Below are 23343 nucleotides of genomic sequence, written 5' to 3' on the forward strand. Positions count from 1 at the left end.
GATGGTCTTCGGCTCAGATGTCCACCAGGAAGAGTGGACACGGATCCTTCACCCTGTAGGGCCTCCCAGAGGACCCCCGCACGGCACTCCTGGAGAAGGCAGCAGCTCACCAGAGACCCCTTAGTATTAATAATGGGAGTGCACGTATATACATGACGTGCTTACAGACACTCATAGGCCCTGAAATGTCCTAAAGAGCCAGTGGACGTCACAGCCGAGAAGGCATCACGAATGAGGGGCAGCGCCGGCCGGGCACAAAGGACGAGTCCCGCCGCACTCACAAGGAGCAGCGCAGGCAAAGGGCACGGGGGACGCCACGCAGCAACCACAGGAAGGCGAACAGAGCAGCGCTAGGGTTTCAACCCGCAGTGCATACAGTGAGTGGAAACGTCGCAGCATAACTGAGAACTAGGAAAATGAGGCCCACTAACTGGGCGTCTTCGTCCATATAAAAAGGTACAAGATCTTCATGAAAAAACGCACTCTCTCCAGCAGGCTGGTGTGGAAGGTAAAGAACATACGACAGAAACTGTGAAAATCTAGAAGTCGAGTCATGGGGCAAAAGAAAACGGCCCTAAACATCTGTATATGTTGTTTCATACTAGTAAAGTCCGATTGTAAAATGGGGTCTTAACATTTAACTTGTGCGCATTATTTTATTTACGAATGTCTCTTGTCCTTATCCTATTAACTGAAGGGCCTTGGGAAACATTTGACCTAAAGGTGAAAAAAATAGAAACATGTATGGATGAAAGCAAATAATCATTTCAAGAGATAAATTGGCTTCTGTGATTAAAACATACTGTATATCCAGTGGTCCACCAAAGGTTTTAAAGATTTTACATTATTAACAGAGGCCTCACAGTGCGACTGAAGGCCTACGTAGACCCAGCTTAGTGGTGGTTAAGTAAGAAGCTTCTAGAAGAGTCGGGGGGGCCACAGGACCCACTGTTTGTGAAGAAGACACCCCCCAATCTGGAAATGTGCCCCCCCCCCGCCCTGAAGCAAGGTGATAAGATCCTGCTCTTACAAAGTAAAACAGATCATGTCATGTCGGCTTCCTACAGCAGGCCCCAGGTCCCGAATCAGTAATGGGGTGCTGGCCCCAGGTCCCGAGTCAGTAATGGGGTGCTGGCCCCAGGTCCCGAGTCAGTAATGGGGTGCTGGTCACAGGTCCCGAGTCAGTAATGGGGTGCTGGCCCCAGGTCCCGAGTCAGTAATGGGGTGCTGGTCACAGGTCCCGAGTCAGTAATGGGGTGCTGGTCACAGGTCCCGAGTCAGTAATGGGGTGCTGGTCACAGTCACAGTGCTCTCATGTGTATCTACGGTTCGTGGCAGGCCTTCCGTGCAGACTCCACAAACCGTGGCTTTACTGCATACCTTTTCCAGAAGCCACACATATGCCAGAGTCGCTTGGGTGCCAAGTGCTCCACTCTGGGCTCCCACCAGGCAGGAGGGGTTCTGCTGAGACCCACTGGGCACTGCTTTCATCTCTGGGTAGAGAACACAAAGGTGGATTTCACCACCACCTCTGAGTTTCAAATGCCTTAAAAAACAAAATGAAACAAAAAACTATAAAAATATTAATTCCACTGTCTGGAAAGAACAAGCAGCTCAGTGTTCCATGACTTTGCTCCAAAAGGGGCTCCCGAATGAGAGGAAGGGCTGTGGCCCCTCCTGGGCCTGAAGTAGACAGGATTTCTGTCTGGACGGTTTAGAAGGGCACGGAGAACCCTCTTTCAAACGTCTCAGGCTCTGCACAGTTGAACACGGTATGCAGGACCTTCTACCTGCAGGTGCCCAGGGCTGGGGGCAGCTGGGGGGCAGCTGGGGGTGTGCGGCTGGCAGCAGCGTCCAGTTTGGACCGGTCATTGTATGTCGTTATATGGCGCAGACCTGGGCTCATGAAGCTAAAGGGCTCTCATGTGCTTAAGATCGCCGGCACGAAGAAAGGCTCATTGAAAGCTGCCTTTCCTTGTAAATAAGCCCCAGCCGGCTGCACCCCGGGACCACCCCAGGACTCGCCTGTGGGTCGCCAGAAAACGTCCTCGGACTCACAGTGTGCCAACCTTCGGACGAGCTCTGACGTTTAGCACTCTGCGGGGCTTTGCAACGCATCATTTCGGTTCTTACTTGAATTTGTACGTGCTTGGCTTTACTCCATTGGTTTTGGGTTTCTTCTCGCTGGCTATGGCGGCGGGGACACAGCTGCTCGCTCCGCCCTTCTTCTTCAGGCCCGCGTGTGCCTGCGTTCTGGCCGCCCCGCCGGGGGTAGCGGAGTCGCGGGGGGTCGCCCCCTGCGCGGGAGCCCTGGCGCCGCCACTGTCACCGCAGGGCAGGTCCCAGCGCTGGAGTCTGGGGCTCTTATTGACTTTCTTTCTCTGCTCTTCTGTCCTCACGTCAAGGGCTGGCTTCTGAGAACTCGGCCTGCTGGCCCGAGGTGCACGGAGGCCTTTGGCTGTGTCAAACGCGTAATAGGACGGTCGGGCTTCTTCTGGGTGCAGCTCCTTCCTCCGGGAAGCGCCCGGAGCGCCCGGCTTGCAAGCCCCCTCCTGGGGAGGCCTGGCCGCAGCACTGGCCACCAGCTTGCTTCTGCCTGGGCTTTTCAGAGCCCCCGGGGACATGCCAGGGACGGTGGGAGGCTTGGCTTTGGCGCCCTTCCCCTTCTCACCTTGGACGGTCTGCATCTGCAGCCACTCGAGCTGGACCAGCCTGTCGATGTACCTGGCGAGTGGCCCTACAGCGCCGCAGCGAGCTGCGGGCCTGGGCTCGGTGCCGGGCGGCACGGCCAGGTCGCGGAGGTCCCAGGAGCTGAACGGGGCGGGCAGGAAGTCCGCATACTGGTAGGAGGGTTGCGCGCCGCCCCGGGCTTCAGCTTCGGAGTCTGACTCCAAGCCCGGGTCGGTAGCGTGTATCTCCTCCGCGCGCAGGTGCAGCTCCGGGGGCGCGCGCACCGACCCCAGCAGGGGCACCCGCTCCGAGTCCGATAGGTCGCTGGCGCTGTCCTCATCCTCGCCCACACCCTCCTTCAGGATTTTCATGCACTGCAGGTCCAGAAACAGCTCCTTCTCTGAGGCGCCCCGCCGCTGGGGGCCCGGTGGGCTCCTTTTGGGTTTTCCTTCTGGGGACCTGCTGTCCTGGAGTCCTTCTGCAGGAGGCTGGGAGGACACACGGGGCACTTGGGATTGACTCTGCCTCTTTCCTGAAGGGTTTTTTGAACGTTGTACTTTATTCCAAGACGGGCCACCGTTCATATTGCTGTAAGAAAGAAATCTGTAATTCTTAGTTCGTAGGACACAAAGAGGTCTGGCTGTGATTAAACAAGCAGGCTCCCCTGGCTGTGGCGGGCGCTGTCCCTGGGAGGGGCAGTGGGCCACCCTGGGCTCTAGTCAAGAAACAGTGCAGGGCACAGGGGCCAAAAGAAGTTGCACGGATTCAGTCTCATATCAAATAGTATCACTTCGGAAAAACACTGACATTTCTTAAAGTGCTTATAATTTTAGACCAGTCAGGTATACTTTAAAAAAACACCACCACCACCAGTTTGGAGAAAATCTGTCCTAAACTCTCCATCTGTTCTGCTGTTGGTGAACAGCGTTTAATGACCCTCGTGAGTAAAAGCCATGGTTTCTTTCTCAAGGCTACTTTCCATGAAAAGTAAACAAGGCATAAAATGCAAGTTTTCTACAACTTAATCACTGATCAGTGGTGATTCTGAGCCCTTGAATCTAATCCAATCTAATCTTAATATGAAAGAGTATAGCACAGACAACCTGTACCTTTAATCAAAAGCTTACTAAAGTATTCTCAAATAGGAAACACATTCAGGAAAACTTTAAAAGGAGAGAGAAAAAAAAAATATCACAGGGTGCCGTAAAGCAGAGCATGAATGAAAACAGGATCCCTGCTGTCTTGTGAACTGTGCAGAAAAGGGAATGATGACTAGGAGAGCAACTGCCCCCTCACCACCCCCCACCCCACCCAGCGATTTACTCTGACGGAAGATCTTCTACCAGAGTTGAAAATACTTTCTTTTCTGTGTATTTACCCAAAACACAGCATCTCACTAGGATTCACAATACCTCTCGGGAACCCAAGTCAGGTAGGGTAAAAGCAAATGAGTGTTAATATGCTTTCTGGAAACCTCAGAGGTTCACTGGTCCTGTGGTTTCTACCACAGTAAGCAATCATTTGAAAATACATGATTTCTTAATAAATATGAAAGGTGTTGAATCATGGCCAATAAACTAACATGTGCTCATATATGTTGAAGGAATGGAACTCATTTGGAACTCATAACCAATCCTGTTATAACTCTTGTTGACTCTGTCAGTGTACATCAATAAAAGTGATTATCAGGATCCTTTTTATAAAAAAGGAAACAGTCATAGAAGGGTAATTAAGTGGCTTAACCCAAAATGATAGGGTCTGCTAATGGCGGCAGAATTATGACCTCTGGAATTCTTACTAACTCATAATGTTTAAAACCACTTTGCCAACTCATTTCTGTTGCATAAAAAATGTAAATACAGATTTCTTCCCCACAGACATTATTTTTTTTTTTTCCAGCCACACATATTCGGCCTGGAGAACTGGTATCATGTGCCTTTTGCAAGATAAAGCAATTAAAATCATTTACCTGCTTTTCTGATGAGACTTCGTCACCCTATTCCCTTTCTTGAAAAAATCAGATGGCTGATCATCTTCTAGGGTTTGACAGACTGTCTAAAAAACAAACATACTTTTAAAATAATAATTTAGATAAGATAATAAATTTAATAATTTAGATAAAATAATAAATACCATGACACCACACACACAACACAACAGCAGAACAGATCTAATAAGGTTTTTCCTCAGAATATACATCACCTTTTCTGTCGTGCTTGAAATATTCTTGCTCAGTATGTTTGCAGATGATGACAGCTGGGGAAGTGACTTCTTTATTCCTCTTATATTTGGAAAGGACGACTCACCACCAGAACTGGAAGCAACAGAACCCTGTGGGTAAGTATGGATTGCAAAGGGTCCCGCCCTGAGTACTGGGCTGGCTTGCACTGGTTTGTTTCGAAATATTTGCATAGTATTGAAATTGGGAGGGGGACGGGTACTGCCTTCTGTGTACAGTTTCATCTTTTTTGCTTGTTTTTCACAATGGATATTAGATACAAAATCACACAGCTATAAATGTTGCCTATGGACTCCTTCCTCTCTTCTTATACACACAGACACACACAGACACACACACACACACATGAGTCTCCTCAGAAATGTGTGGGGCTAATTAATGATTAAGATTGGGTATTACTCCAATCTCCCATGTCCATTCATTCATTCATTCATTCGACAAGTAATTACAGGAGAGCCTTGAAAACGGCCAGGATTAGGCACACATCCCAGCTGTCATGGAACGACCACTCTATTGGGGAAGCTCCCCTTTAATTCTCCCGCCTTCGGGATCAGGATCATCAGTATAGTAATACAGATCATATAATGTTATCTCTGTGAAATTCCATTGACTCGTATGAAGAATGCTGCTTTCCCTGATCTTGAGTGGGTGGCCTACTAAAAGGGCCCTGATTTGAAAGTGAATACTTTCTTCCACGACACCCGGCACCTCCATAAAATAGACAAGAAGTGGGGTAGAAGACTTTTTTCTTCCTGAAACTCTGCTGTATTACTTCTCATTAGCGCCTGTGCCTTTCAGCCAGGGCACACAGGCTCTCACAATTAGTGACTTACACCATCAGCAGGCTTGATTTATGTTAGATGTAGAGAAGGTTCTTTACTGGGCCAGCCCTCCATCAGTCGTTTGGTTGTCCTTCTGCTTTGTCCCCCGGGACGGTGAAAAGGAACCTTCTACGATGCCTGGCCCCGCACTGCTGTCTGGAGGGCGCGTTTGCACCTTCCCCAGTGCATTTCACCTGGCACGCTCTACAGGTAAGCGGCGGCGTTTTCGCGCCATTACAGAGTGAAACAGGAGAAAATTCTTGCAGGGGGCCTGCATCCTAAGATGCGGAAAACAAGCTCGCGGTTTCCCTGGTGGCTCGCGCCCGCAGCAGAGCAAAGCTAAAGGTCTGAGACTCTGGCTACAGAAAGGCTTCCCCAGCGCCAGCGGCCGATTAAGGGCAGCGGCGTAATTCATCACAGGGCATTAACTCTGGTTCCCAGGTCTTCGGGCCCGCGCCAGGAGACGGACAGGGCAGCACCGCCCCCTCCCCACCCTCCGGGGAACTGGCTGGCGGTCCGGGCGGCAAAGCATTGTGGGTGATGTGTGGTGGGTCGCCAGCCCCTTGCGCAGCGAGTCTCCCTCGGTCTGGCAGGGGCCCCAGGGTGCAGGGCAGACATCCAAGGAGCTGGCTAGCCTACAGGCTTCCAATTAGCCGGGGGCCCGCTTCTGGAAAGGCCGATTTATGCGCACCCCCCAACCCCGTGACCCAGAAGTCCAAGGGCCCGCAGCATGCATTTTTCTCGTCCTCGCTGGTGCAGACACAGGTCTGCGATCGATAGGCGCAGGGACCCGGCAGATGCAGACAGAAATTGATCAGACCTGTTCGGCGATCGCCGAGGACACGTGACGAGGCCGCCAGGCAGCCTTCCCGGCGCCGGGCGGGGAGGCCGGACTGCGGCGCGCTGCGGCAGGCCAGGGGAGGCGGCGGCGCGCAGGGCTCCCCGGCTGCGCGGGGCCGGCGGGGCCGGCGCGCGGCGGCGTCACGAGGGGCGGGGCACAGGCTCGCCGGGAAGTTGCGCCCCGACAAGTTGCAGCCATGTAAGTAACGCAGCGGCGGGGAAGGTGGGAGGGGCGGCGCCGCCCGCGTCCCCCCCAAGAGCCTCGGAGGAAGCCGAAGGGAGGCGCTACCCTGCGCTCCCAGGGAGGGGGGCGCGGAAAAGCCTCCCCCCGGAGAAAGCACTCATCTCTCGGCTGACGATCTCCTTTCTCGCTGCAAGAAGCGGAAGACCTGCGCCAGGACTCGGGGGGGGGGGGGGGGGGCGCGGCGGCGGACGGGAGCAGCGCACAGCCGGCCCCAGAGGCTCCCTGCGGGCGGCGGTTTTCGGCGGACACTAGGGAATTCTGAGCCCGACGGGGACCCCGAGGTAGCGAGCTCCGGGTCCGGAGGCTGCCCCTCGGTTCCGGCTTCCTGTCATCCGACGGCTGGCCGGGCCATGTCCGGAGGCTGGGGCTCGGCGGCCCTGCCCCCCGCCCCGGGGTCGCGGAAGCCCGCCCCGCGGAGCCTCAGCTGCCTCTCAGACCTGGACGGCGGCGCTGCCCGGGAGCCACGGCCCTGCAGGCCCCCCGGGAGCCCGGGCCGCGCGCCGCCTCCACCGCCCGAGCCGTCCGGCTGCGACCCCCGCCTCCGGCCCATCATCCTGCGGCGGGCGCGCTCGCTGCCCAGTTCCCCCGAGCGCCGCCAGAAGGCTGGGGGCGCGCCGGGAGCCGCGTGCCGGCCGGGCTGCAGCCGGCAGCTCCGCGTACGCTTCGCCGACGCGCTGGGCCTGGAGCTGGCGCAGGTCAAGGTGTTCAACGCGGGCGACGACCCGTCGGTGCCGCTGCACGTGCTGTCGCGCCTCGCCATCAACTCGGACCTGTGCTGCAGCAGCCAGGACCTGGAGTTCACCCTGCAGTGCCTGGTGCCCGACTTCCTGCCGCCCATCGAGGCCACCGACTTCAGCGAGCGCCTAGGGCGGCAGCTTGTCTGTTTGGAGCGCGTCACCTGCTCTGACCTGGGCATCAGCGGCACGGTGCGTGTGCGCAACGTGGCCTTCGAGAAGCAGGTGGCGGTGCGCTACACCTTCTCAGACTGGAAGAGCGCGCATGAGGTGGTGGCCCGGTGGCGCGGGCCCGCGGGCGTCGAGGGCACGGAGGATGTGTTCGCCTTCGGCTTCCCGGTGCCGCCCTTCCTGCTGGCGCTGGGCTCTCGCGTGCACTTCGCGCTGCGCTACCGAGTGGCCGGGGCCGAGTACTGGGACAACAACCATGGCCACGACTACAGCCTCACGTGCCGCAACCACGCGCTGCACATGCCTCGCGGGGAGTGCGAGGAGAGCTGGATCCACTTCATCTGAGGGTGGCCCGGCCCGGCCCAGAGGCAGCCGTTCCCTAGCCGGTCTCTCCCGTGCTGGCAGTTGCTCTTCCTCAGACACCCCCCCCCCCCCCCCCCGCCAGCCCGAGTCTTCTCACTTCACTTCCCGCTGCAAGGTTCCTGGGCGGTGGCCCTTCCCATCTTCTACTTGAAACATCTGTGTCACTAGGTCTAAAATGTAGCCTCAGGTGGCCAGAAGGCCGAGTCTTAGAACGCGCCGGGGGAGGGTGCTGGGTGGGCGGATGCATGGCTGGGTCGGCCCTTCCAGAGAGAGCCCCGGCGGGGTGGGTGGGTGGGGTTGGTTGGTGGGTTTTTCGGAAAGGCCGGCATCCTCCTGCTAGGAAATCCTGTGGCTTTTGCATGTGTTCTGACTGGGTCTCTGTAAATGTAGCTGTTATTTATTATCATTGTGATGTTGGAACATTTTACCCTGACTGGATGCCTTCTCAGGAACATTCTGGATTTAACAAGCTAAAAAATAAGCCCTGTGTGTCTGTGCCCATTGCAAACAGAATGTACGGTGTGACCCCCATCATGGTCCCTTGAGGCGTTTCTGCCCTGGGACAAGGAAAACCTGAGACTAGGTTGCTTGCCAATGTCTGTAGACTTCTAACAGTGGGAAACTATTAATAGGCAAGAAATTTATGCCTCATCAGTCATCATACAGCCATTCCTGGGAGTTCAGGCTGCCCTGGTTAGGCCATGTGTCTTCTACATCAACTGCCAAGGAAGGGGGGAAAGCTGGACTTTACAAAACTAGCAAAACAGCCCCTTCTCTTGCAGTCTCGCCTCCCCCCTCTTCGTCTTTGATAATTATGTATCTGCATGTTATCAGGCCATTCTGTTTAGGTTTGAGACGACCTAAACATTTTAAGAAATTCTGCCTTAAGTTATTTCAATTTTCAGGCACTTCTATAGAAAAATTTCAGGCAACAATGCCCTTTGCAATTACCTTTTTGATGACTAAGGTGACTCCTTTAATGTCTGCTTAAGTGTCAGAAAATTCCAGCGGTCATCCTTCAGAAGTCAGGTTATCAAGTGGAACTGGCAGGTGTTTTTATCAGTAGCTGGAGCTCTGCAGGAAAAGTCATCAGTATTTACACTTTTTAATCATTTTAAATTGTATTCATATTTTCCCAGTTTTATCAGCTACCTGCCAACTTTATTCTTTGTGCCTTCAGACAGGAGAGTTTCTAACATTGTCTGGACTTTCCCCACCTCCCCATTTTTAAAATGTTAAATGCTTTTCCTTCTTTGTTGTTTATCTCCAACCAAGAAGTCAAAGCCTTTGTGCCCTGCTGAATGCCGGGATGACTTAAAACTCCCAGCGAGCTGCTGCTGATTTCTTTTGGTGCTGAGCAGTGGTCTCTCCGACAGCAGGTGCTAACACTGAGGTGTGGAAACCCAGCCAAGATGAACAAGGCCTCCAACTTGGGAAGTTTGGTTCTAATACAGTTGAAACCAGTGTCATTAATTTGTGATAGCTGTCACCAATGAATTGACTCTCAATTTTTGAATACTTATTGACATTTGTCAAATCGCTATTTAAACGATGTGTTTTGCCTTTTAACCAATTTGTTTTATAATTGCAACTTATGTGTTTCTAAAATTCAAAGAAGAGGGATCGCTTTCTTTGATACCTTTTGATAATAAGAACACTGAATTTTGATTTAAAGTGTTGTAATTCAATGGAACAACCTTGGCTACTAGCACTGTGCACTACATTGACATGCAAGAGGGACGGAAGCCTATTTCCATTTCCTGCTGTTTAATTAACTGTCCAATTAGGTCACCAAGCCTCTGAGAGCCTTGGCTGTTGTGTCCTTGGCCCAAGCCCAGAGTGCAAGACAACTGTCCAGAGCATTCAGGTATAAGAGTTAGAGCTGCCAAATGTATTGTTGTGTAAAGGCATGTAAAGAATCTTATCCACGTGAAAGTCACTTGTCAAAAAGGTTCTGCTCATGGAATATACAGTAAATGTTTTATCTTCGATAGTAAGAGAACCTCAACGTGCCTTTAAAAATATCAACATTCAAAAATGTAAAAACTTAAATATACCTGCCTATTTGATAAAGAAGTTGATAAAGTTTAGCTTAAGGAGAACTTTCAGATCCTGAAATAGTTATATTGCTTAAATTTTAAAATTTTGCAGTGGATTGTGCAATTGTGGGGCTGTCTCCCCAAACATATTTGAAGGTCATTTAAGATTATTTCACTCAAGCCTCAATATTAAAGTATGTGCATAAATTGTTATCTGAGGTGTGTTTTTCTTATCTAATTATAGAAACAAGACTTTAGAAACTTCTTGTTTAAATCATTTCATACGTAAGTCTTACTCTTTCTAAAACACTATCAGATTTAGTGCCTTGCCAAAAAAGGGAAAATTGTAGGACTGCCCCTCAGCCTTAGGAGCACAGTTGTGTATGTCCTTGAGAAACAAATGTGGTCTTTTAGGTCGGGTCTGTGTTAACATCTGATGCACGTTTTAAGGGAGTGTAGGGTGTGGGAAAATAATTCTTTCAATGCTTACTGAGTTCTGTGTGTGGAGTAATGAGTGTCTATCTGCCTCCCCCCCACCCCCCCCACCCCCATTGTGTCCCTCACCCAGCACAAAGCCTTGCACTTAGGGGAAAGAAACTAACATTTGCTGTGCCCTCATTCTTATTGGCTTGCCCCGAGTGATAGGTACTGCATGCAGAGGATTTCGTTGAACTCTGAAAATTACCTGATAGATAATGCCCCTGCTTTCTTAGCTGACGAGAATGAAGCTCAGAGGGGTTTCAGCCATTCTTCTGAAGACCCCCAGCTGGTAAGCCTCCTGGTCAGCCTTCAACCTAGACCAAAGTCCACCTGCTCTGCCCTGTAACAGGAGGTGCTTGTGAAATTTAATTGGAAATCCAGTTATGATTGATCGATAAGGTTTTCCATCTAACACCATACTCTAAAACCCTACTTAAGAACAATTCAATTAAGATGATCGCTTTTATCTTCCATGTGGCCGTGCACTAAACCCCCGTGCTTGCCCGATCCTTGAAACAACAAAAGTATTCTTATTTTTCTTCTCCACTAGAAGATGGTAAGACCAGAGATCAGGACGTGACTTCCGAAGGGCTTGTCTGCTGGGTCCGTTTCGGAATTGCTTCCTATTTCATACAACAAGCATCCGTTGATCTTATCATTTAAACTGATAACTTAAGTGGAAATGCTCCAAAAAGCCTGGGGATACAGTTGATGATTGTGCTCAGTACCACGCCTTCAGGGCCTCAACCTAACGTCCTCCAAGGCTCTGCGGTTTGGCTGGTGAGGGCAGCAAACCCTGGCACCACTTGCGTCTAGGACACTGGAGTGGGGCGTGTCCCCCGGTGGGCGTGACCCCAGGGTGGGCGTGGCCCCGGGTGGGCGTGGCCCGGTGGCACGTGGGCTCCCTCGGGGGAGTCGGGCCCTTGCCCGCTCGCAGGGTTCGCAGTTGTGTTCGGGTCCCCGCGACCCCGTCACGCCGTCACCGTCCAAGGGGCTTGTGGGCAGCCCAGAGGTCTCCCGGGGCCGCCCACGCCCTGCTAGCCGGCGTCCTGCACGGCGGCGAGTGGGGGTACTCGGCGTCCGCACCGGGGGAGGGCAGTGCGGGCCGGGTAGGGCCGTGCCGGCCGGGTAGGGCCGCCGGCACGTCCTCTGGGGCCGGGGCCAGGGCAGCGGCCACAGCGTGCAGTCCCCTTACCCTGCCCCGCCCACCGCGGCGCCCCTGCCTCCGGCCTCGGTGACTCCTGCGTCACCGTCGGGTGCTAGGGGCGGAGCCTGAACTGCGCGCTGCGCTGATTGGACGCGCTTCCGAACGCACGCGAGGCTGATTGGTCGGATGCTTCCCGCCCTCCGTCGGCCGCCTGAGGAGCCGAGGCCGGAGACGCGACGCGAGGCTGCGGCCGTGGCGGCGGCTTCCCGGGCCGGACGGGGGAGCTTCTTCCAGCCTTAGGTAGAGCCGGGCGCCGGGCCGGGCCTCCCTGACGGTGGGGCTGCGTGGCTGGGGGACGTGGCGCCGGGCCGGTCTCCGGCAGCAGCGGGTGGGCGAGCGGGGGGACGGCCGGCCCCCTGACGGTTGAGGCGGAGCCGTTGTGGAAACGGCCGGGGCGGCGCGGAGGCGCGGCTAAGAGGACGACTCCGGCCGGCTGGGCAGGGCGGGCCTCGCGCCGATCACGGGGCAGGCAGGGGCAGGGTCCGCACTGCGCGCCGGGCGGCGGGCGCCAGCGGCGGGTGGTGGGCTGTGGGGCAGCGCGGGGCCGACGCGCGGGGCCGACCCGGCGGCCGCCTCAGGTGAAGAGAGTCCAAGCCCCGCCCCCTGCCTTCGCGGTTGGCTGGGGCGGCAGGGCGGGGCGGGGCCTGCGGGGGGCGGGGCGGGGCCTGCGGGGCGCAGGCTCCCACCTGTGGCGGCCGGGCTGTCTGCGAGCGCGGCGCTCTGGGGGCTAATGAGACCGGGTGCGTGCGCGGGGCTCCGCCGCGAGGTCGCGGGTGTTCGCTGAGGCCGCCGGCGGGTCCCTTCTAGGGAGGGGCGAGGGCGCTGCTCCTCCCCGGTCCCCGTTCCCGGTCCCTGTCCCCGGTCCTGGTCGGCCTCCGGTCCGTTCGTGCACGCGAGCGGTCGGTGCGGGCTGGAGCGCGCGCCTTGTACTGGCCCGCGGGGCTTTGGGGCCAAGTGTGCGCCTGCTGTGGGGTTGTCGGGTGGTTCTCCAGGCCCCGGGCCTGTGTCCGCCGGCGTGCGGACGCATCCGTGCCCTCCCCCGCACACGTTGTGACTGCGGTCGCAATGCACTCGGCGGAAGCATGACGTCGTGCAAACTGTGTTTCCTTCGGGGTGTCTGGGTGGCTTCAGTCCGGTGGCCTTGATCTCAGCCCAGGTCTTAACCTCAGGGTCGTGAGACTGGGCTCCACGGTGGATGCGGAGCCTACTTTAGAATTGTTCTTTCCTTTAAAAATTTTTGAAATATTAAAATTCTCTTAAGATTGGGAAGGAATATGAGTTAGTAATGAACATTAGTCTTAAATAAAATTATTTAAATAATACTGAAACTTTTAATAATTCAACTTATCAAATGTTCTTATGGAACTATTTAGTTCCCACCCTAGTGTTTACTTGTCCTCCGCCGCGGTGGAGACCATGTTGTGTTCCCGCAGTCTACGCCGACTTCGTGTGTGCGGGTTCAAGAGCAGAGCGAATCGCTCGGAACGGCAGGTGTTCCTCAGTCGCCATGTGCAACTGTTGCAGATACTCTGTACTAAATTGCTGGGAATTCCAGAGCATCCTGCAATTCCAGTGTATTCCAAGTTGGAATGCGAAGAAGAGCAAGAAAGTGGACATTTGGCACTATTAGGAAGCAGTTCCTCGTTATGCAAGGGGACGCTGTATTTTTGCTCCACTGGGGAAGGATTTGGCAGTGAATTAATGTCTTTTCTCATACCTGACCACTTCGGTTTCTGAAATCCTACCTCCATTCTAAAGCATAGAGACAAATGTCAGTATTGGCACAATCTACAGCCTTCTCCGGTCGTATTGGCCTTGTTTTGGCCTCCTCCCCCACTTAAAAATTTTTTAAAGATTTATTTATTTATTCCAGAGAGTGCGAGAGAGCGCTCTACGGGGGAGGGGCACCGACAGAGGGAGGGACTCTCAAAGCCGCCTCCCTGCTAAGCATGGAGAACCCTAAGAGGGCCTCAGAAACAGGACCCATGAGATCACAACCTAAGCTGAAACCAGGAGCCAGATGCCCAACCGACTGCACCACACGGGCACCACAACTGTTTTTTAAACAGGAGTTTTCTAACATATACAAAATAAACAGAATAGTATAATTAACTGAAGTCCCCTTCTTTCACAGGCATAAGCCTGAAAGAGGTTTCTCTGGGGCCTGAAGGTTTGAGTTACAGGAATGAGTGTCTGTGTTATGGTTATAGGAGTTGCTGGCCAAGGGCGGATTCTAAGTGAACAGATGATTCTTGTGTTCTGCTTAATAAAAGTGTGTGTGTGTGTGGGCGTGACAGAGACAATGATGTACAGAATGTTACTATTTTTGTGCTTTGTGCTTTCCATGTCTTAAATCCTTCTGTATTACAAAGTCATGGAGATAGCCTCCTGTTTGCCCTTCTAGTAATTTTTAAACATTACTTATTACACTGGGTAATTAATGAATCTGGAGTTTATTTTTGTGAATGTGGGAAATAGAGTTCTGAATTTTTTTTTCATATGGTGAGTCAGTTTTCCTAATACCATTTATCAACTAGTTTACCTTTTACCCTCTGATTTATAAAGCCTTCTATATGCATGAACTTATATGTTTGGGTATGCATTTGGACTCTCTTCTGTTTTATTGATCCGTTTATTTCCTATTAATACTTTTTTTAGCGTTGTGTCTTTGTGACATTTTTAAATATCAAATAGGATTATTCTTCCATTTTTTACTTTATTTTATTTTTAAAAAATTAAATTCTAGTATAATTACTGTACAGTGTTTTATTAGTTTTAGGTATACAATATGGGGATTCAGCAGTTCTATATATTACACAGTGCTCATCACAATAAGAGTAATCTTAATTACTTTTTTACTTAATTACTTAATTATTTAATTATTTAATTACTTTTTTACTTAATTACTTCAGAGTAGTCTTAATTCTTTTCACATATTTCACCATCCCTGTACTCTCCTTCTAGTAAGCAACAGTTCTCTATATTTAAGAGTCTGTTTTTGTTTATTTCTTTTTTTGTTTATTTCTTTAATTCCACGTACGATTGAGATCATGTGGTATTTGTCATTCTCTGACTGACTTATTTCAGTTAGCATTATACTCTATAGGTCTATCCATATTGTTGCAAATGCCAAGATTCCATTCTTTTTTTTTTTTTTAAGATTTTATTTATTTGACAGACACAGATCACAAGTAGGCAGAGAGGCAGGCAAAGAGAGAGGAGGAAGCAGGCTCCCCACAGAGCAGAAAGCCCGATGCGGGGCTCAATCCCAGGACGCTGAGATCATGGCCTGAGCCGAAGGCAGAGGTTTTAACCCACTGAGCCACCCAGGCGCCCGGAGATTCCATTCTTTTTTATGGCTGAGTAATATTCCATTATGTATATATACCATCATCTGTGCCATTCATTTATTGATGGATACTTGGGCTGTTTCCATAAATTAGCTAATGTAAATAATGCTGTAGTAAACTATAGGGATGCATATATCTTTTGAAATTTGTGGTTTGTATTTGGGTAGATAATCAGCAGTGGAATTACTGGATCATATGGTAGTTCTGGTTTTACTTTTTTGAGGAAGATCTATACTGTTTTCCAGAGTGGTTGCACCACTTTCATTCCCACAAGCACTGCACAAAGGTTCCTTTTTCCCCACATCCTCACCAACAGTTGTTTCTTGTGTTGTTGATTTTCACCATTCAGATAAGTGTGAAGTGATATCTCATTGTTCTTTCAATTTGTATTTCCCTGATACATGATTGCGAGCATCATTTCATGTGTCTGTTGGCCATCTGTATGTCTTCTTTGGAGAAATGGCTGTTTTTGTCTTTTGTTCATTTTTTAAATTGGCTTTTGTTGTTGTTGAGTTGTATAAGTTCTTTATGTATTTTGAACACAACCCTTATCAGATATGTCATTTGCAAATATTTTCCACCATTTGATAGGTTGTCTTTTTGTTTTGTTGACTGTTTTCTTTGCTGTGCAGACTTTTTATTTTGATGTCATCCCAACAGTTTATTTTTTATTTTGTTTTCCATGCCTTAGGAGACCTATCCAGAAAAAGGTTGTTATGGCTGATGTCAGAGAAATTACTGCCTGTGCTCTCTTTTAGAATTTTTATGGTTTCAGGTTTCACATTCAGTTCTTTAATCCATTTTGAATTTATTTTTGTGTATGGTATAAGAAAATGGTCTAGTTTCATTGTTTTGCATCGTGGCTGTCCAGTTTTCCCAGCACCATTTGTTGAAGACACTGGCATTTTCCCATTTTATATTCTCGTCTCTTTTGTCATAGATTAATTGACCATATAATTAACCATGGATTTATTTCTGCACTTTCTGTTCTGTTGATCTATGTGTCTGTTTTTCTGCAAGTACCATACAGTTTTGATTACTATAGCTTTGTAATATATCTTGAAATCTGGGACTATGCTACTTCCAGTTTTGTTCTTTTTCAAGACTGATTTGGTTATTTAGGGTCTTTGTGGTTCAATCAAGTTTTAGGATTATTTGTTCTAGTTCTGTGAAGTGTGCTTTTGGTATTTTGACATGTATTGTTTTATAACTATAGGTGGCTTGGGTAGTATGGACATTTTAACAATATTTTTTCTCCCAGCCCTAATAGCATTCCATTTATTTGTGTCATCTTCAGTTTCTTTCATCAGTGTTTTATAGTTTTCAGAGTGCAGGTCTTTCACTTCCTTGGTTAAGTTTATTCCTAGGGATTTTATTATTTTTGGTGCAATTTTGAATGGAATTGTTTTCTTAATTTATCTTTCTGCCACTTCATTATTGGTGTATAGAAATGCATCAGTTTTCTGTATGTTCATTTTGTATCCTGTGACCTTACTGAATACATTTATCAGTACTGGTAGTATTTTAGTGGAGTCTTTAGGGTTTTCTATGTATGGTAGCTTATCATCTGTAAATAATGAGATTTTTTTTTAAATATTTTATTTATTTATTTGAGAGAGAGAGAGACAGTGAGAGAGAGCATGAGCGAGGAGAAGGTCAGAGAGCAAAGCAGACTCCCCATGGAGCTGGGAGCCTCCAGGATCACGCCCTGAGCCGGAGGCAGTCATCCAACCAACTGAGCCACCCAGGCGTCCCTAATAATGAGATTTTTATTTCTTCCTTACCAAGTTGAATTCCTTTAATTTTTTTTTTTCTTTACTGATTGCTGTGGCTAGGACTTCTAGTACTTTGTTGAATAAAAGTGGTGAGAGTAGACATCCTAGTCTTGTTCCTGATCTTAGGGGGAAAGCTCTCAGTTTCTCACCATTGAGTGTGACGTTAGCTGTGCATTTTTCATATATGGCCTTTATTATGTGGAAATATGTTTCCTCTAAAACTCGTCACTTTATTTTTGAATGGTATTTTTGCTGGCTATAGAATTTATTTGTGTTTTTTTTCTATCAGCACTTTGTAATTTCTTCCTTCCTCTCTTTTTTCTCTCTTTCTCATTCCTTCTATCCTTTCCTTCCCTCCCTTCCTTCCCTTTCTGGTGTTTTGTTTTGTTTTGTTTTTTTAATTTGCTTTTTTTTTATTGTGTTGTGTTAGTGACCATACAGTGCATCATTAGTTTTTGATGTAGTGTTCCACGATTCGTTGTTTATGCACCACACCCAGTGCTCCATGCAATACGTGCCCTCCTTAATACCCACCACCAGGCTCACCCATCCCCCCCAACTCCCTCCCCTCTAAAACCCTTAGTTTTTTTTTCTCAGAGTCCACAGTCTCTCATGGTTCATCTCTCCCTCTGATCCATCCTCCCTTCACTTTTCCTTTCCTTCTCCTAATGTCCTCCATGCTATTCCTTACGTTCCACAAGTAAGTGAAACCATATGATAATTGACTTTCTTCTTAGCACTATGTGATTTCTTATAGTGTCCTTGTCTGGCTTTGGTATCAGGATAATGCTCACTTACGTAGTGAGACTGGAAGTATTCCAACTCTTCTGTTTTGGGGAAGAGCATGAGCAGCATTGGTTTTAGTGTTTGGAAGAATTTACCAGTGAAGCCGTCTGGTCCTGGACTTTCCTGTGCTGGGAGGTTTTTGATTACTGATTCAGTCTCTATGTTCATGACTAATCTGTTCAAATTTTCTATTTCTTCATGATTCAGTGTTATATTTCTCTAGCTTATATGTTTCTTCTGGGTTTCATTTCTTCTAGGTTGTCCATTTTATTGACATGTAATTGTTCATTGTCTCTTACGATCCTTAATATCTTTGTAATTTGAATTGTGATGTTTCTTTATGATTTTATTTGAATCTTCTTTTTTTTTGTTAACTCAGCCAAAGATTTGTCTATTTTACTTTTCTTTTTAAAAATCCAACACTTATTTTCACTGATGTGTTGTCTTTTCAGTCTGTCATTTATTTCCACTCAAATCTTTGTTATTTCCTTCCTTCCACTAATTTTGGCTTTACTTTTTTCTTCTTTTTCTAGTTCCTTGAGGTGCAAAGGTAGTTTGTTTGAGATCTTTCTTTTTTCTTTTACTGTAAGCATTTTTCGCCATAACCTTATCTTTTAAAACTGCTTTTGCTGTATTCCATAGTTTTTTTGCTATGTTGCTTTTCCATATCATTTGTCTCAAGGTATTTTTTTTAATTTCTACTTTGATTTGTTGGTTGTTCAGAAGGATATTATTTTATCTTCATATAATTGTAGGATTTTGGGTTTTCTTCTTATAATTGATTTTTAGTTTCATATCCTTGTGGTCAGAAAAGATGCTTGATATGATTTCAGTTTTTTAAATTTATTAAGACTTGTTTTGTGGCCTGACATATGGTTTATGTTGAAGAATCTTCCATGTGTGCTTGAGAAGAATGTGTATCCTGCTGCTCTTGGATGGAATGATCTGTAGGTATCTGTCAGGTCTGTCTGGTCTAACATGTAGGGTAAGTCCAATCTTAAAGCACTTTAAAACAGACACTGTTCTAAGTCTTCTGCTTTCATAGTTTTTGTTGGTCAGCTATCAGTTTGATTGATGCTACTTAAAAATAATTTTTTTTAAACTCTCTGGCACTTTTAATATTTTTGTTTGATTGTCAGCAGTTTCTGTGGTGCACCTGGATATTAGTTTTCTTTTTTGGTTGGGGATTCTTACAACTTTTTGAATCTACAGTTTGATATCTTTTATTGGTTTGGGGAAATTCCTTCTCATCATTTCTTTAGGATTATTTCTGCCCCATTCACTGTCTCCAAGGATTTCAGTGACAGATACATAGGACTTCATAACTTATCCCCTGTGTTGTTCTGTCTTCTAGTTTCTCTCCTCATATTTTTGTTTACCTTTGTTTCTTTCTGGATATTTTTTTTCTGATGTAGCTTCTATTTCTATAATTTTCACCTGTGTGTCTTTCCATTTTATTCTTAATAATTTTGTTATTGACTATTTTTGTTCTTAGAATTATGCGATTCTTTTTCAGATTCTCTGTGGCCTTCCTTACCACCCTTGTTTCTAGTTTCTAGTTTTCTGTCAAAGTTTTCAGTCTTTCTGAATAATCTTTATGTACACAGTTTTATAGTTACTTTAAAGTATCTGATAATTTTACCATCTGGAGGTCCTATGACCCTGTTAGTCTGGGCTACCTCTACTATTCCTCATGTCTTCATAGATTCGTCCAAGTCTATGAATTATACTTTAAGTATTGCTTTGGTTTCATCTTACAGAGTTTTGTATGTATACATAGTCACTTAAATATTTAGTAATTTTCATCTTTTTATGTCTTGCAAAGGGACATATTTTAGTTTACAAGTACAGGGAAAGTTTGAAGCTATCTTTGTAGTTGATTTCTAAATTTATTGTGATAACAGGGTATCTATTATGTTATTCTTTTGCATGTTTTGTTTTTGCTTTTGTGGGTTAAGATTTTCTCTTTTATTATTCAGAAGTAATCTCACAGTGTTTGTAAATTTGTCTTCTTTGGTATTCAGTGGACTCTTTAAATTTGTGGATGTCCATTTTTATTTTGGGAAAATTCTTGGTTGTTATTCAACTGTTGCTACCTCACTTTTTTTTTAATTTTTGGAATTCTTATTGGGTAGATATTGTAATATCTGTATCTCTCCTTCATATCTCAGCTTTTTCTTGTATGCATTTTGTCATTTTATTCCTTTGTGATATTCTGTATTGTATCACCCAATGAATAGTTGCTTCTGCAGACAGCTACCCTCTTAAGCTTCAGGCTTATGACAATAGTGCCTGTAGTGGATGCTTAAAGTTCTAGGCTAGGTCGTTTCTCAGTAATCACCCTTGTGGTTGTTGACCTCCAGTACGTATTTCTTACCGCTGTATTTGAGATAATACTTTTCGTATCCTCCCCCCACCGCATTTTCTATCTAGGAAGCAAGCCTCTGTGTGTGTGTGTGTGTGTGTGTGTGTGTGTTAAAATCTTTTAACAGTGTGTGATAAGACATTCTCAAACAGAACCAGGCTAAATTTCTATTTTCTCTGATGGCCTGGAGAGAATTAAGGAAAGAGTGAAGCCAAGTAAAAAATCAGCAAACCCCTACTTTGGAATTGGGGAAGCAAAGAGTGGGTACTTTGTTTCCAATATTTTCAGGATCAGAGCTCTCTGAGTCAGGCAAAATGACAGAATGACTCCTAGCTGTTTAGAGATCTTTCAATCATTGTAGGTATACTGGAGTTCCCAGCTAGCTATGGACTTGGAACTGCCCCATTCGTGTATCGGCCAGAGCAGACAAGCACCACCAGATAGGGCATAATCACAGCTAAGCCCTGACTAGGTTTGGATGGAGCAGCTGGACTTCGCAGCCGCTCAGCTCTGGAGGCTGGCCTTGGTCATTTTCATCCCTTGCGATAACCCAACCTCCATGGTACTGATCTCATGTTTTGGATCCCACTTACCTGTAGTTTGGCAAGACTTTATTGTATTTTTAAGAAGGCATATAAGCGTAAATTACAAATAAAGTTTGCCTTTGACAAATAGCAAGTTACAGTCTTGTGCAACCTACTATTCTTCCTCCCCAGGGAGCTGACAAACCCTCCCAGCGGAATCTTCCTCTCCCTCCCTCCCCTCACCACAGGCACAAATACACACACACTTGCAAGGATGTGTATACTTACTCCTAGAGATATAATCGTAAGACAATGTTTCTTTTTTTTTTCACATAAATGCCATTACACAGTATCATTTGGTAACTGTTTTTAATTTAAAATTGACTGCAAATATCTCAAATTCTGGTTCATCTCTTATGTTTACAAAATTGATTATCATATACCACATTTTATTCATTCTTCACCTTCCCTCCCATTCCTAACTCCTTTCTGGATACTTTTGAATTTTTGCCACTCCAAACAGTGCTACAAAAGCATCTTTAGACTTGGCTCCTTAGGCACATGGAACAAATGTTTCTTTGGGGATCAATTTTTCCCCCCTGGAGTTAATTTGAAAATACAAGAGATTTTTTTATTCATGCCTTTTGTCTGCCTGATATGCATGCCCTTACTGGCACTTAATTTCTCTGTTAGCACATCTGCAAGAAAGTAGACTGTGACTAACAGCACTTGTTCTTTTTTTTGTTTTGTTTTGTTTTGTTTTTGTTTTTGTTTTAATTATTTATTTGTTTGATTGTTTGTTTACACTCACATTACCTTTTTTTTTCAATTTATTTATTTTCAGAAAAACAGTATTCATTATTTTTTCACCACACCCAGTGCTCCATGCAAGCCGTGCCCTCTATAATACCCACCACCTGGTACCCCAACCTCCTACCCCCCCGCCACTTCAAACCCCTCAGATTGTTTTTCAGAGTCCATAGTCTCTCATGGTTCACCTCCCCTTCCAATTTCCCCCAACTCCCTTCTCCTCTCTAATGCCCCTTGTCCTCCATGCTATTTGTTATGCTCCACAAATAAGTGAAACCATATGATAATTGACTCTCTCTGCTTGACTTATTTCACTCAGCATAATCTCTTCCAGTCCCGTCCATGTTGCTACACAAGTTGAGTATTCATCCTTTCTGATGGAGGCATAATACTCCATAGTGTATATGGACCACATCTTCCTTATCCATTCATCCGTTGAAGGGCATCTTGGTTCTTTCCATAGTTTGGCGACTGTGGCCATTGCTGCTATAAACATTGGGATACAGATGGCCCTTCTTTTCACGACATCTGTGTCTTTGGGGTAAATACCCAGGAGTGCAATTGCAGGGTCATAGGGAAGCTCTATTTTTAATTTCTTGAGGCATCTCCACACTGTTCTCCAAAGAGGCTGCACCAACTTGCATTCCCACCAACAGTGTAAGAGGGTTCCCCTTTCTCCACATCCTCTCCAACACATGTTGTTTCCTGTTTTAACACCACTTGTTCTTATAACTGTGTAGTCCTATATTCATCTTGGGCTAATTAATTGTCTCTCTGTGTTGGATTTCCCAGTGTTTCTATTATGAAGCTTTTCATAGTACAGATTATTTTTTAATTGTTCCAGTTATAATATCTTGAAAAGATGATATTTCTTTTCCTTTATAGATAAAATGGCCAAATCACATTTAAAAATGTTAGATGCTTTTGTCAAGATGGTAGGTGATGCAGGGGTGCCTGAGGGCTCAGTCAGCTAAGTATTTGCCTTTGGCGCAAGTGCTAATTTCAGGGTCTTGGGATCAAGCCCCACATTGGGCTCCCTGCTCCCTGCCTCTTCTCCTGCTCTCTTTCTTTCTCATATAAATAAATAAAATCTTTAAAAAAGAAACATGGTAGGTGTTGCTATATGTAACCCTGTTGATTCCCATTTCCATTCCTCTTGGAAGAGACAGTGTACTTGGGTTTTCTTTTCCTCGTTTCACTGAATATTTGTCTGTTCTCATATATGCTACATGAGAATATTCTCTCTTTCTTAAATATTATGTTACTAGACCGAATTTCATTTATACATTAATTCAGTTGTATATTCTCCCCTTCTTAAATATTATGTTACTAGACCAAATTTTATTTGCACATTAATTCAAGATTATTTTCTTCTTGTTCCTAAAGTTAGAACAAATATAGCAGGAATCCCTAATGAGAGAGATCCAGGTTTGTATTTTTTCACTAACTAGTTTTGTGACCCTTTGACAAGACTTTTATTTAAGTAATCTATAAGAAGAGAAGGCTTGAATACATGGTCTTCAGACTTTCCTCCAGAAACTTCCTTGACCAGATGCACCTGTGTAATTTCATAAACAGTGAGAAACTTGAAATTATTTATTGCCTTGAGTATAAGCACCAGTGCTTATTTACGTGTATTAAGATTTTGAACGATGAACATACAGAATAGATTATAAGATACTAAAAGCATATGTTTTGTTTTTACAGGTGTTTGTTATATTGCTGTTTTAAAATTAAGTCAAAATGCCCATAAGACCAGATCTCCAGGTAGGTAGTCCTAGACCAAAAAGAAGGAAGTATTTTAATTCCTAAAATCACTTTTGTTTGTTTATGGGTGTTAAGTGCTGTATTTTTAGGAAAAATGAAGCTTGTTTTTATGAAATGGTCAAGAGTGGAATAATTTAAAATGTTACTCTTTCATTTTT

The 23343-nt window shown here is 46.6% G+C and overlaps 3 protein-coding genes across 4 annotated transcripts in view; 2 read left to right on the forward strand and 1 right to left on the reverse strand.

Moving 5' to 3' along the window:
• Positions 1 to 759: 759 nt before the first annotated feature.
• On the reverse strand, positions 760 to 6621 carry FAM217B (family with sequence similarity 217 member B). 2 transcript variants are annotated; one of them, XM_044262732.1, is made up of 5 exons: positions 6551 to 6569; positions 5743 to 5934; positions 4873 to 4984; positions 4640 to 4725; positions 760 to 3258 (listed from the first exon to the last, which is right to left on the reverse strand). In XM_044262732.1, exons 2-5 carry the CDS (start codon positions 5745 to 5747, stop codon positions 2130 to 2132), a joined length of 1332 nt encoding a protein of 443 aa, XP_044118667.1. In that variant the 5' UTR covers positions 5748 to 5934; positions 6551 to 6569; the 3' UTR covers positions 760 to 2129. The 2 variants fall into 2 exon arrangements, with proteins under 2 accessions (XP_044118667.1, XP_044118668.1); XM_044262733.1 differs by lacking the exon at positions 5743 to 5934 and having other exon boundaries at positions 6551 to 6621.
• A 543-nt stretch (positions 6622 to 7164) lies between these two features.
• Positions 7165 to 8141, forward strand: PPP1R3D (protein phosphatase 1 regulatory subunit 3D). Its single transcript, XM_044262734.1, has one exon. It carries the CDS (start codon positions 7165 to 7167, stop codon positions 8062 to 8064), a length of 900 nt encoding a protein of 299 aa, XP_044118669.1. The 3' UTR covers positions 8065 to 8141.
• A 14998-nt stretch (positions 8142 to 23139) lies between these two features.
• SYCP2 (synaptonemal complex protein 2) overlaps positions 23140 to 23343 on the forward strand; it is a 60986-nt gene continuing 60782 nt past the window's right edge. The window contains exon 1 of the mRNA XM_044262736.1: positions 23140 to 23185. Within this exon, the coding sequence (XP_044118671.1) occupies positions 23162 to 23185 (24 nt within the window). The 5' untranslated portion in view covers positions 23140 to 23161. The remainder of the gene's footprint in view (positions 23186 to 23343) is intronic.

This window comes from Neovison vison, chromosome 8, assembly GCF_020171115.1.
Source record: "Neovison vison isolate M4711 chromosome 8, ASM_NN_V1, whole genome shotgun sequence".
Lineage (NCBI taxonomy): Eukaryota > Metazoa > Chordata > Mammalia > Carnivora > Mustelidae > Neogale > Neogale vison.